The 12,547-nt window shown below is 49.7% G+C and overlaps 1 protein-coding gene across 1 annotated transcript in view; it reads left to right on the top strand.

The window, feature by feature from the left end:
* The window catches only part of acsf2 (acyl-CoA synthetase family member 2), a 97,426-nt gene extending 86,689 nt beyond the window's left edge, over positions 1-10,737 (top strand). Inside the window, exons 14-16 of the mRNA XM_055654051.1 lie at positions 856-966; positions 2,223-2,291; positions 10,345-10,737. Of these exons, the coding sequence (XP_055510026.1) occupies positions 856-966; positions 2,223-2,291; positions 10,345-10,404 (240 nt within the window). The 3' untranslated portion in view covers positions 10,405-10,737. The remainder of the gene's footprint in view (positions 1-855; positions 967-2,222; positions 2,292-10,344) is intronic.
* The last annotated feature ends 1,810 nt before the right edge of the window (positions 10,738-12,547 follow it).

The raw sequence follows: 12,547 nt of genomic DNA, 5'->3' as shown, positions 1-12,547 counted from the left end.
TGGACTGGGCAGTGGTCACAACTTTCTGCATTCTTTTCCACTCCTGGACGCTGAAGTTGCCGAACCAAGCCACGATGCAACCAGTCAGCATGCTCTCTACTGTGCACCTGTCGAGGTTCGAGAGAGTCCTCTTTGACATACCGACTCTCTGTAATCTTCTCAGGAAGTAGAGGCGCTGATGTGCTTTCTTTATATTTGCATTGGTGTGCTGCAAATGGGGTGATATGGATCATGTGCGATAGATGGAGTTAGTTTAATTTGGCATCATGTTCAACACGGACATTGTGGGCCAAAGGCCTGTGTTGTACTATAAATGTAGACCTATAGGGAAAGAATAGAGCAGTGGGATGATTCAGCAGCTTTATCAAAGAATTAGCACAGGAGAAGACCTCCAAGTTCAGCCTAACCAATGTTTTGTTGAGCTGCAATGTGACACTCCCACAGGCAAATAGGATTTGTATAGATAGGCATTACAGTCAGCATGAACAAGGTAGGCCAACAATCTCCAACTAATTTCACTCTGATCTGGGAATAAACTGGATTGGTATCGGGGGTGACATTCTAACACTACAGCCAAGATGTGGTGTTATCACTATATAGAGGGAACATCACTGTGCACCTTACTTGTCCTGCCCAGTAAGGGTGTGACAAAGCAGTAAATAGAAGCTTTACTGGAAGCTAACAATGGAAGACAGCCATTCTCTTGAGCCGATCGACCACTGAGGAGAAAGCTATGAAGGTGTGACAGGGTCGTGCACTTTGCAAACCACTTGATCTGACAGTTTGGTAAATTGGTTGGAGATCCACAGAGACCGCGACTGATTGATGGAGTTTATCTCTGCTTTCTGTTGGCAGGTGATTGGAGTTCATGATGACAAGATGGGTGAGGAGGTCTGTGCCTGTGTGAAAGTGCACGATGGAATCGAGTGCACAGCTGAGGAGCTTAAGACCTTCTGCAAAGGAAAGGTACGTACGTTTGCAGACTCCCATACTCATACAGCAGTTGAAAATCTTAATGATGAAATCCCTGCTACATCTTTCACCACTGTGCATTCCTGATAGATATAGAGGACTATTAGGGTGCATTGTCAGAGATAGTGATGCTTCTGTCAGCCTCGAGAGGATGCAAAGGTTCAAAGGTATTTTATTGTCACGTGTACCAATTAAGGTACAGTGGAATTCGATTTACCATACAGTCATACCAATGGAGCACCAAGGTCGCCAGTTCCACGATGTTAAGTCCTATAGGCTCCCACAGTTAGAGCTCCCTAAGTCGATCCCCAGCAAGAGGCTGCCAGCTCCTCGATGTTAGGCCGCAACTGTGGACGGAGATACGATACGGAAAAAAATTGAATCTCAAAGGATACAAACAATACAAAGGATACAAAAGGATACAAACGATACAAAGGACATTTATTATCACATACACCAATTGGTGTAGTGAATTTTGACTTGCCATTGCAGCACACAAATAAAGATAAGACACAACATCAAGAATTTAACAGTAAACATAAAAACATCCCCCCACAATGGTTTCCCACTGTGAGGGAAGGCATCAAAAGTCCAGTCCCGCCAATCTCCATCGAGGTGAGAGATTAAAAAAAGTTTCCCCCAACTCAACCCCCCACATAAAACAAAGCTAAATAACACTAAAACATACATTTAACACTAAACAACAACAAAGGAAGAAAAGGATGAGACTGACTGTTGGCGAGGCAGCCGTTGTGGCTCCACCCAGTGGTTGATTGCAGACATGGAGGCCAAGGCATTGGTAAACAATTGTTCAGGACTTTCCAGCCATATAAGTTGAATCAGGAGAACCCCAAGTTCCAGTATTTCCAACTAACATTTTCTACCCAGTGGGGATTCCATTGGCTGTGGAGACCCAGGAAATTCACCCTTTCAAGTTCAGAAGGAACTTCCTTGTTCCTTATAAAGGGAGAAGCTATCTCTTTAAAAAGTCTCACCAATTTCAGAGGATTTGAGGATCTAGGAACCTTGTGGTTAGGATGCTAAAAGGTTGACATTGGTTTGTATCTGAATAAAGGTCATGACTTTCAAATTGTGACACCTATTCTGTGGAGCAGCTGGACAGCAGCGAACAAGAGGAATTTGTCTGGTGTGTAGATGGCAAAGGCTGACATTCACTGCAGGGAAATTTCACCAAGGTTCCCACTTCAAACCAGTGTCTTTGAATTGTCTAATCTCTTTATCTCTCACAGATCTCCCACTTCAAGATCCCACGATACATTGTGTTTATGAAGGATTTCCCCATGACCGCCTCTGGGAAGGTATGCACAACAGGAATAATCCTGAAAAAGAACCAATAGTTTCCGACAGCTGAAAATGTTAAGGAATAATATGTACTTAGGGTAATCAAGTTGGAGATCCATTTTGAGAAACAAGAAACTGCAGACGCTGGTTTCCAAAGAAAGATACAAAGTGGCAGAGTAACTCAATGGGTCTGGCAGCATCTCCAGAGAACATGGATAGGTGACGTTTCAGTTCTGGACACTTCCTCAGACTGATTGTGGTGGGTGGGCGGGCGGGGTTGTGGGAAGAGAGATGTGGCAGGACAAATCCAAGCGAGTGATGGGAAGATAGGGGGCTTTTTAGATAGGCTAGGTCTAGATCTTTTTTTTCAGTTATTTGGACATAGGCCACAGATGAAAAGACAAAAGGTGTGAGATTGCAGGAAAAATGTTCTCAATGTTGCGGAGTCCAGAACCAGGGGTCATAATTTAAGATTAACTGGTAGGCCATTTAGGACTGAGATGAGGAAAAACTTTTTCACCCAGAGAGTTGTGAATTTGTGGCATTCTCTGCCGCAGAAGGCAGTGGAGGCGAATTCACTGGATGTTTTAAAGAGAGTTAGGGTAGATTTAACTCATGGCTAAAGGAATCAAGGCATATGGGGAGAAAGCATGAACGAGTACTGAATTTAGATCAGCCATGATCATATTGAATGGCAGTGCTGGCTTGACATAACAAATAAAGCACCATTGAACCATAGAGTGAATTCTGTGATATCCACCATAGAGTCATCGAGTCATAGAGTGATACAGTGTGGAAGCAGGCCCTTCGGCCCAACATGCCCATGCCGGCAAACATGTCCCAGCTACACTGGTCCCACCTGCCCGCGTTTGGTCCATATCATAGAAACATAGAAAATAGGTGCAGGGGGAGGCCATTTGGCCCTTTGAGTCAGTACCGCCATTCATTGTGATCATGACTGATCATCCACAATCAGTAACCCATGTTTGCCTTCTCCCCTTGATTCCGCTAGCCCCAAGAACTCTATCTAACTCTCTTTTAAATTCATCCAGTGAATTGGCCTCCACTGCCTTCTGTGGCAGAGAATTCCACAAATTCACAACTCTCTGGGTGAAAATTGTTTTTCTCATCTCAGGTTTAAATCTCCTTTATCCCTCCAAACCTGTCCTATCTATGTACCTGTCTAACTGTTTTTTTTAAATATTGGGATAGTCCCTGCCTCAACTACTTCCTCTGGCAGCTTATTCCATACACCCACCACCTTTTGTGTGAAAAAGTTACCCCTCAGATTCCTAATAAATATTTTCCCCTTCACCTTAAACCTGTGTCTTCTGGTCCTTGATTCACCTGCTCTGGGCAAGAGACTGTGCGTCTACCCGATCTATTCCTCTCATGATTTTATACACCTCTATAAGATCACCTCTCATCCTCCTGCGCTCCAAGGAATAGAGTCCCAGCCTACTCGACCTCTCCCTATAGCTCAGACCCTCTAGTCCTGACACCACCCTCGTAAATCTTCCCTGTACCCTTTCCAGCTTGACAATATATTTCCGATAGCATAGTGCCCAGAACTGAACACAATACTCTAAATGCGGCCTCACCAATGTCTTATGCAACTGCAACATGACCTTCCAACTTCTATACTCAATACTCTGACTGATGAAGGCCAATGTGCCAAAAGCCTTTTTGACCTCCTGATCTATCTACAACTCGACCTTCAAGGAACTTCTTCTTTCGTGTCCATCTTCCATGTTTCAAATGTTGACATCACTGTCATCGTCCGTCCTCCAAAGGACGCATATTCCGACGACAATCAGTGGGAGCCATAATTTGTTGCAATCGATGATGGTAGTAGCAGAATTATCTCGGGATACTTCTTTTCCAGCCCCGCGACGTGGAGGCTTCTGCTATGGGGCCTTCGAGGAACCATGCACCTGCAGTCCTAGATCCCTCTGCTCTACAACACTCCCCAGAGCCCTACAATTCACTATGTAGATCCTGCCCATGTTAGACTTCCCAATATGCAGCACCCCAGATCAAGTAGCATCCGAAGAGTGGGAGACATTATTAAAATTCCAAGTCGATAGTCTTTCACCTAAACTGCCTGTGTCTGGTGGAAGTTGGAGAGGCCACTTTCCAAAATTGTGGAAATTAATGTCTAGTTTTGAGGTCTGCAACATGCCTGGATGGAAGATGAGATGATGTTCTTCCAGCATGATTACACTTTGTTGAAGCAGTGTAGGAGGCCTAGAACAGGGTGGCAAGACTGGGAATGGAAAGGAGAAATAAAGTGAGATCTGACAGGAAACTCTGGTTCACTCTGCAAATGAAGGTGCTCCACACATAGTCACTGGATCCAGATTTAGCCTCTCCAGTGTATGGTGTAAATTGAACGCAGTGCACTAGATTAGTTCAAGTGGATCGCTGCTACTACCTGGTCCCTTCTCAGTCTCCATCTGTCCTTCACCAGCAACCACCTCTATCCTATCCCTGGTCTACCTCCCCCTCTCTGCCACACCAATAGAAGCCCTCACAACCTTCTCAATGTTCTCAACAGCAGCTCCCAATCTGCTTCGTCTCCCACATGCCATCATCCTGTCAATCCACCATCTTCTGGGGCCTATACGATTTCCATTCCCCGGTGCTAGGGGATTGCGGGAAACCCCTTTCCTTGTTACCTCATGTACGAGTGTGAAAGATACAATGGGGATTGGGATATGGGGATAAGGGTAAATGCAGTTAGAGATATGGTGAGTGAAGGGATGGGGACGTGGTGCATCGTGGAGGTGAGGATGGTGGGATATGGTGAGACAGATGCTGAGGTTAGGACATGGTAACTCAGGTGCGAGATCACGGTACTTCATCAGAATGTGGGTTGTGGGTCAAGTGTTGGCATGTGGCGCAGTAGGTAGTGCTGCTGTCTCACACCTTAGGCAACCCTGGTTCAATGCTGACCTCGGGTGCTGTCTGTGTGGTGTTTACTATGAATGTCCCCTTGTGTGGGTGGTTGAAGGGGAGTTGGGGAGGGTCAACGGGCTTGTGAGAATATTAGTTATTGGGAAGTATGTGAGAATGGAATTGTTACGAGAGCCAGTAGAGACTCCATGGGATGAGTGACCTCCTTGAAATATATAGGAAATTAGACCAAGTGCAGACCCGTTGGGTCTGCTACCCCAACGGCATTTGCGGTGGGGGGGGGGGGCTGCGGCATCACACTCACATTAACCACCCCCCAAACACACAGGTGGGGGGAGGGGGGGTGAGAAGAAGGGAGGGGACGGGACAGATTTGGGAGGGAAAGGAGAGCAGGGTAGGGGGTGAGAGAGGGGGAGAGAGATGTGGAGGGAGGGGAGGAGGGAGAGAGGTGGGCGGAGAGAGGGGGAAAGAGTGGGGAGGGGGAGAGTGGAGGGGGAAGGGGGAGAGAAGTGGAGGAGTGGGGAGGGAGGGGTAGAGGGAGTGGTGCAAGAGGGACAGAGGGTAGGGGGGGGAAGTGGGCGGGGGGGAGAGGGAAGGGGGTGGGATAGAGAGTGAAGGGGGGTGGGGGAAAGAGGGATCGGTGGGAGAGGGAGAGGGGTTAGGAGAGGGAAACATAGAAACATAAGATTCTATAAGATCCCCCCTCAATCTTCTAAATTCTAGCGAGTACAAACCGAGTCTATCCAGTCTTGAAAGTCATATGAAAGTCCTGACATCCCAGGAATCAGTCTGGTGAACCTTCTCTGTACTCCCTCTATGGCAAGAATGTCTTTGAGCAATGGGCATTGTGACATCACACGATGGAACGTTCACCAGGGGCTGGGGCTGGCGCTGGTGCAAAGGCATATGTAAATGGATCCATTCCGATTGGACATCTGCGAGCATTGGGCATTGTGACATCACACGATGGAACAAATCAAAAGGCAGAAAGGCAGCCGGACGGACGGCGGACGGTAGCCACAGACTTTTAAATATAAAGGGGAGAGAGGGAGGAGGGAGGGGGAGGGTGGGAAGGGGAAGGGTGAGAAGGGGAAGGGAAGGGGAGAGAGGGGGAAGAGTGTGGAGGGAGGGGGGAGAGATGGAGGGGAGAGTGAAGGGGGATGGGGGAGAGAGGGATTGGGGTGGGGGTTGGGGCAGGAGGGGGAGAGAGGGGTGGGGGGGAGGGGCAGGGGGTGAGGGAAGGGGAGAGGGGTGGGGGAAGGGGGAGAGAGGGAGGAGGAGGGGGGAGTAGGGAGGGAAGGGGAAGGCGGAGGGAGAGGGAGAGTGGTAGGGTTGCGGGGGTAGAAATGGGATGGGAGGGGGAGATTGGTGGGGGGGAAGAGGAGGGGAAAGAGTGGGAGGGAGGGAGAGAAGTGGAAGAGTGGGGAGGGGGAGGGAGGGGAGGGAGGGGGAAGAGGGGTAGGGCGAGGGAGTGGTGGAAGAGGGGACAGGGGGAGTGGTGAAGAGGGGACAGAGGGGAAGGGGAGGGGGGGAGAGAGGGAAGGGGGGGAGAGAGAGAGGAGGGGGGGAAAGGGGGGGAGCGAGGAAGTGGGGGTAAGGGGAGAGAAGTGGAGGGGGAGGGGGAGAGAAAAAGTGAGAGAGGGGGGTGAGGGAGAGATGGAGAGAGAAAGGGGAGAGAGAGGGAAGGGGGTGGTGGGGAGAAAGGGATGGGGTAGTGGTGAGGAGGAGGAGGGGGAGTAGAGGGAATGTAGAGGGAGATGGAGAGGGGGGAGAGAGGGGTGGGGGAGGGGGGAGGGAGGGAGGGTTGGGGGAGGGGGAGGGAGAGAGAGGGGTGGGGGAGGGGAGGAGAGAGGGTAGTGGGAGAGAGGTGTTGGGGGGGGAGGAAGGAGTGAGGGAGGGAGATGGGGTACAGGGTAGAGGGGGGGAAGAGTGTGGAAGGAGGGGGGAAGAATGGGGAGAGGGAAGGGGGGGGGGGGGAGAGGGAGTGAGGAGAGGGCGTTGGAGAGGGGTATAGGGAGGAGAGAGGGTTGGAGGAGGGAGATCAGGGGAGGAGAGGGAAGTGGGGGAGGGAGGAGAGGACGGGAGTGTGTGGAGGGGAGGGAGATGAGGGTGGGGAAGGGAGGGGTGGGGGGGGGAGAGGGGAAATAGAGAGGGAGGGAGAGGGACAGGGAGAGGGAGGGGAGGGAGAGGAGAGAGTGGAAGTGAGGGGGGAGGGAAGGGAAGAGGGGAGGGAGGGGAGGGGGAGAGGGGGGAGAGGGGTGGGAGAGGGGTGGTGGAAGAGGGACAGAGGGGAAAGTGTAGGGGTGGGACGGAGATGGGAGGAAGGGGGAGAGAGAGGGGTGAGGGCCGGAGAGGTAGAACGGTGGGGTAAGGGGAAGAAGTGGAGGTGGGGAGGGAGTGGTAGGGTGCATGGTGGTAGAGGGACAGAGGGGTAGGGGGAAGTGGGGGGGGGGGAAGAGAGGGAAGGGGGGTGGGGTAGAGAAAAGGGGTGGGGGGGAGATAGGGATGGGAGGGAGAGGGGGAGTGAGAGAGGGAGATGGAGAGGGGGAGGAGAGAGGGGTGGGGGAGGAGGAGGCGAGAGGGAGAGGGGGGGGAGAGAGGTGGGGGGAGGGGGGGGAGGGGAGAAGGAGGGAGACTGGGGGGGTAGGGGGTTAGGGGGGAGGGGAAGAGTGTGGATAGAGGGGGAAGAGTGGGGAGGGGGAAAGGGGTGGGGGAGGGAAGGGGGGGGGTGGGGGAGAGAGGGAAGCGGTTGGGGAGAGAGGGGGGGGGAGGAGGGGAGGGGGGAGAGGGTGTGGGGGGAGGGGGGGGAGGGATGTGGTAGGAGAGAGAGTAGGGAGAGTGTGGGAGAGTGGAGAGAGGGGTGGGGGGAGAGAGGGGTGGGAGTGGAGGGAGGGGAAATAGTGGGTGGGAGGGGGAGGGGGAGGGAAGGGGGAGGAGTGGGGAGGTGGGGGACAGTCCATCTGTTCCCCATTCCCTTTCACCCCCAATCCTCTTTCTCTATTCCCACACACGTGATGACGCGCTTCGACACAGGCTGCGGGGGGAAGGGGGGGGGGGGGGGGTTGGTGTCACACTAACCACCTGGGCCAATTGGGTCTGTTCCACCAAAGCACGGTTGCGGGGTGGGAATCTGGCTGGGGCTGGGGCTGCTGTAAATTAATCCATTCCGATTGGACATCTGTGAGCATTGGGCATTGTGACATCACACGAAGAAACGAATCAAAAGGCAGAAAGGCAGGTCCCGGACGGACGGACGGCAGGCGGCAGCGGGGGGTGTGGGTTGGGTTGTGGGGTCACAGATTTGGGAGGGAAAGGAGAGCGGGTAGGGGGTTGAGAGGGGGGGGGGATGGGGAGGGGAGAGGGGAAAAGAGTGGGGAGGGGAGAGTGGAGGGGGAGGGGGGGGAGAGGTGGAAGAGTGAGGAGGAGAGGGGCAGAGGGAGTGATTGAAGAGGGACAGAGGGGTAGGGGGAAGGGGGTGGGGTAGAGAGTGAAAGGGGGGGGGGGGGGGAGAGGGGGGGGTGGGAGAGGGGTGAGGAGAGGGAAACATAGAAACATGGAAATTAAGTGCAGGAGTAGGCCATTTGGCCCTTCGAGCCTGCACCACCATTCAATATGATTATGGCTGATCATCCGACTCAGTATCCTGTACCTGCCTTCGCTTTAGTCACAAGGCCCACATCTAACTCCCTCTTAAATATAGCCAATGAACTGGCCTCAACTACCTTCTGTGCCAGTGAATTCCCGAGATTCACCACTCTCTGTGTGAAAAATGTTTTTCTCATCTCGGTCCTAAAAGATTTACCCCTTATCCTTAAACTGTGACCCCTTGTTCTGGACTTCCCCAACATCTGGAACAATCTTCCTGCATCTAGCCTGTCCAACCCCTTAAGAATTTTGCACGTTTCTATAAGATCCACCCTCAATCTTCTAAATTCTAGCGTGTACAAGCCGAGTCTATCCAGTCTTTCTTCATATGAAAGTGCTGACATCCCAGGAATCAGTCTGGTGAACCTTCTCTGTACTCCCTCTATGGCAACAATGTCGATGAGCATTGGGCATTGTGACATCACACGATGGAACGTTCACCAGGGGCTGGGGCTGGGGCTGGGGCTGGGGCTGGGGCTGGGGCTGGGACTGGGGCTGGGGCTGGGGCTGCTTCTATGGGTGAGAAGCCAGTTTTTTTTGAAATATTGGGGGGGCGAAGAAGGATTTGATTAAAAATGTGTACATAAACACGACGAAATGTAATCAGGAGTGGATACTATGAAAGGAAAGTGAAATCTCTACCGAAATGGAAAAGATCTCGGCGATTCTGCATCTGGTTTCGGAGTTGCAAGGAATCAAAGGAAGAAAGGCGGCCGGAAGCCGGACGGACAGACGCTGGATGGCGGCAGCCACACAGTTTTAAAGATAGAATAGATAGATAGATAGATAGATAGATAGATAGATAGATAGATAGATAGATAGATAGATAGATAGATAGATAGATAGATTATCATTCTGGTCAGAATAAGATGCTGGTAAGGCCGCATTTGGAATATTGTGAGCAATTTTGGGCATCATATCTGAGGAAGGACGTACTGGCTCTGGAGAAGGTCTGGAGGAAGTTTACAAGAATGATCCCAGGAATGAGTAGGTTAACCTATGATGAGCGTTTGTCAGCACTGGGCCTGTACTCGCTGGAGTTTAGAAGAATCATTGAAACATACAGAATAGTGAAAGGCTTGGATAGAGTGGATGTGGAGAGGATGTTTCCATTAGTAGGAGAATCTAAAACTAGAGGTCATAGCCTCAGAATTAAAGGATGTTCTTTTAGGAAGGTGATGAGGAGAAATTTCTTTAGTCAGAGGGTTGAGAATCTGTGGAATTCTTTGCCACAGAAGGCTGTAGAGGCAAAGTCAGTGGATATTTTTAAGGCAGGCATAGATAGATTCTTGATTAGTACAGGTGTCAGAGGTTGTTGGGAGAAGGCAGGAGAATGGGGTTAGAAGGGAGAGATAGATCAGCCATGATTGAATGGCGGAGTAGACTTGATGGGCCGAATGGCCTAATTCTACTTTATTTCCTTATGACCTTAATTGTTGGAAAATCTGTATTTGTATTTGCTTTTCTTCATTATAACATGGATGATACTTTTAATATGTTCCCCCACAGGTTCCAAAATATCAACTGAGGGAGACTGTTGAATGTGAACTGAAACTGCGGCCTCAGTAAGAAACCACGCGGCAAGTGCCATTGATTATCCACTTTCATTCCTAACCCGGCACCGAGCCAAACACAGAACTGTCTGAACTGTCAGAGAACGTATAAAGGCTTATCTGGCTTTACCTGACCTTTTGCTGCAGGATCGAGCTGACACCCACAGCTCCTGGTCTCCATCTATGTCCAAGGGAACTCCACTCTCCTCATTCGGTTTGTAACCGAGGAATGGGGAGCTCAAAATTCCCTAACCATGAACTCAGGAACAGTAAGAGGATATTTATTCTCTCATGCCTATGTTGTCATTCAATTGGATTATACAATAAACCCTTGTTATTATGGACCTCATTATAACAGATTTTGGTTAATATGGACAGACATACCAACCTTTACCGTGAGGGCGGGCCGCAGCGCCACCCTGACCCGCACCCCCTCCCCGGCCACTTCCTGGCTGGACTTACTGACTATCACCTCCAGGCCAGGCTGGCGATACCAGTCCACACTGCCTCCTAGCTGCTTCCAGACGGACCTGTTGCCATCACCACTGACCCTCGCCTGCATTCCGCACGAATCTCGCCTCAACTCACCTGGATTCCAGGCCCATTTCTAGACCAAGTGTCTAAAGAAGGATCTTGACCTGAAATGACAACGATCCATGTTCTCCAAAGTTGCTCCCTGAGATGCTAAGTTACTCCAGCACTTTGTGTCCTTTTGTATTAACCCGCATCTGCAGTTCTTTGTTTCTATTATACGATCATACTCTATTAATCGGTAATCTTTTACTCAGTTAGAGCGGACAATAATGGACGCCATTCCGCTCTTACGATCCGTTATAATGAGGGTTTATTGTAGTTGATTTGTATCTTTGTTGCATTCTCCCACCCTGTCCCAATCATTTTTATCTTTCCCACACAAAAGACCCACCTCATCAAGGATTCTATCCAAACCTATACTATACACAGCCACGGACCCAAACATTTAAAGGATTTTATGTGTAACTTTTCCCAATCCCCAAAGGAATAATCAGTTTAAATTTACCATAATCCCCAAGGTGAATATAGCAATCCTCCAGAGTGTTGATCATAAATTGTTCACTTTCCAATATTCTAAACATTACTAATTGTCCTCCATAATAGCCACACCATTATCCACTATGTAGCCAGTAGTTCTAAACTCCATCTATTACAAAGCTGAAGGAGATACTTCAATAAAACAATTCAAAGCCTTATTGATTGCAGAAGAGCAGAGCTATTCCATGTTTGACATCATTGGTAAATGGGGAATATCCATCTGCCAAAGAGGCCAATAAAATTAATGTCTCATCTGAATGGCAGGAGCACTGACATGTTACTTTCTCTCAGTTCTGCGGTGTATTACCTTTTGTACTAAGGTGTCCATCGCATGATCCCACAATCTGTGACTCAGAATGCTACCTGTTGAAGATGGTGGACGTGGAATTATCAAGAAGATTATTGGGAGATTGGGCATCCTTTAAACATTCAGCTTTTACAAGAAGGAATTTTTACAGCACATTATCATGATCCTCCAAAAATATTTTTGCTCTGTGGGGCAGTCAGTTGTCATTTTACAGTGGTGTCTCACATACTGTCCCACCAGAAAGGTGGATGAACAGTTGGTCTATTCTTTAATTTGCTTGCATTGATTTATGATTGCCAGAATCATCCTATATATTTTGAATCAGCCGGCCAAATACAATGATAGTTGGATTAGCGTCAGTTCTATTTGCTCTGTCAAGCTTTGGTGTGAGCTTGAACCCATGTTCTTTTGATCGCGTTAAATGGAAATCAGAGAGGTTTACGTCACCTAACTTGAATTCTCTACCCATTTCACCAGCCAGTTTGTTATCTATCATATACATCTATCTATCTATCTATTTATATTACTAAAAGTCTGAGCTTGACTGCTTTTGGCCCACTGTGCTGCGATTTCCGAGAGAACACCGTCACCTACGGCCGTCATTTTTGGCCACCTCGCTCAGAGCTCCCCTCCGCCTTCCTGGACCAGAGGATTTTTCACATCGATGAAAAATCAGAGATATATTAATGTTTTTTTTTTAATTCCCCATTCTCTCTCTGCTGCCCCCGCTGGCGGCAGGGGGGAGGGGGGAGGGAGGAGGGACTATAAAACCCGGAAGTGT

Source organism: Leucoraja erinacea, chromosome 23 (assembly GCF_028641065.1).
Source record: "Leucoraja erinacea ecotype New England chromosome 23, Leri_hhj_1, whole genome shotgun sequence".
Lineage (NCBI taxonomy): Eukaryota > Metazoa > Chordata > Chondrichthyes > Rajiformes > Rajidae > Leucoraja > Leucoraja erinaceus.
The sequence above is the reverse complement of the archived record's forward strand: the minus strand, read 5'-3'. Positions and strand labels throughout refer to the sequence as shown.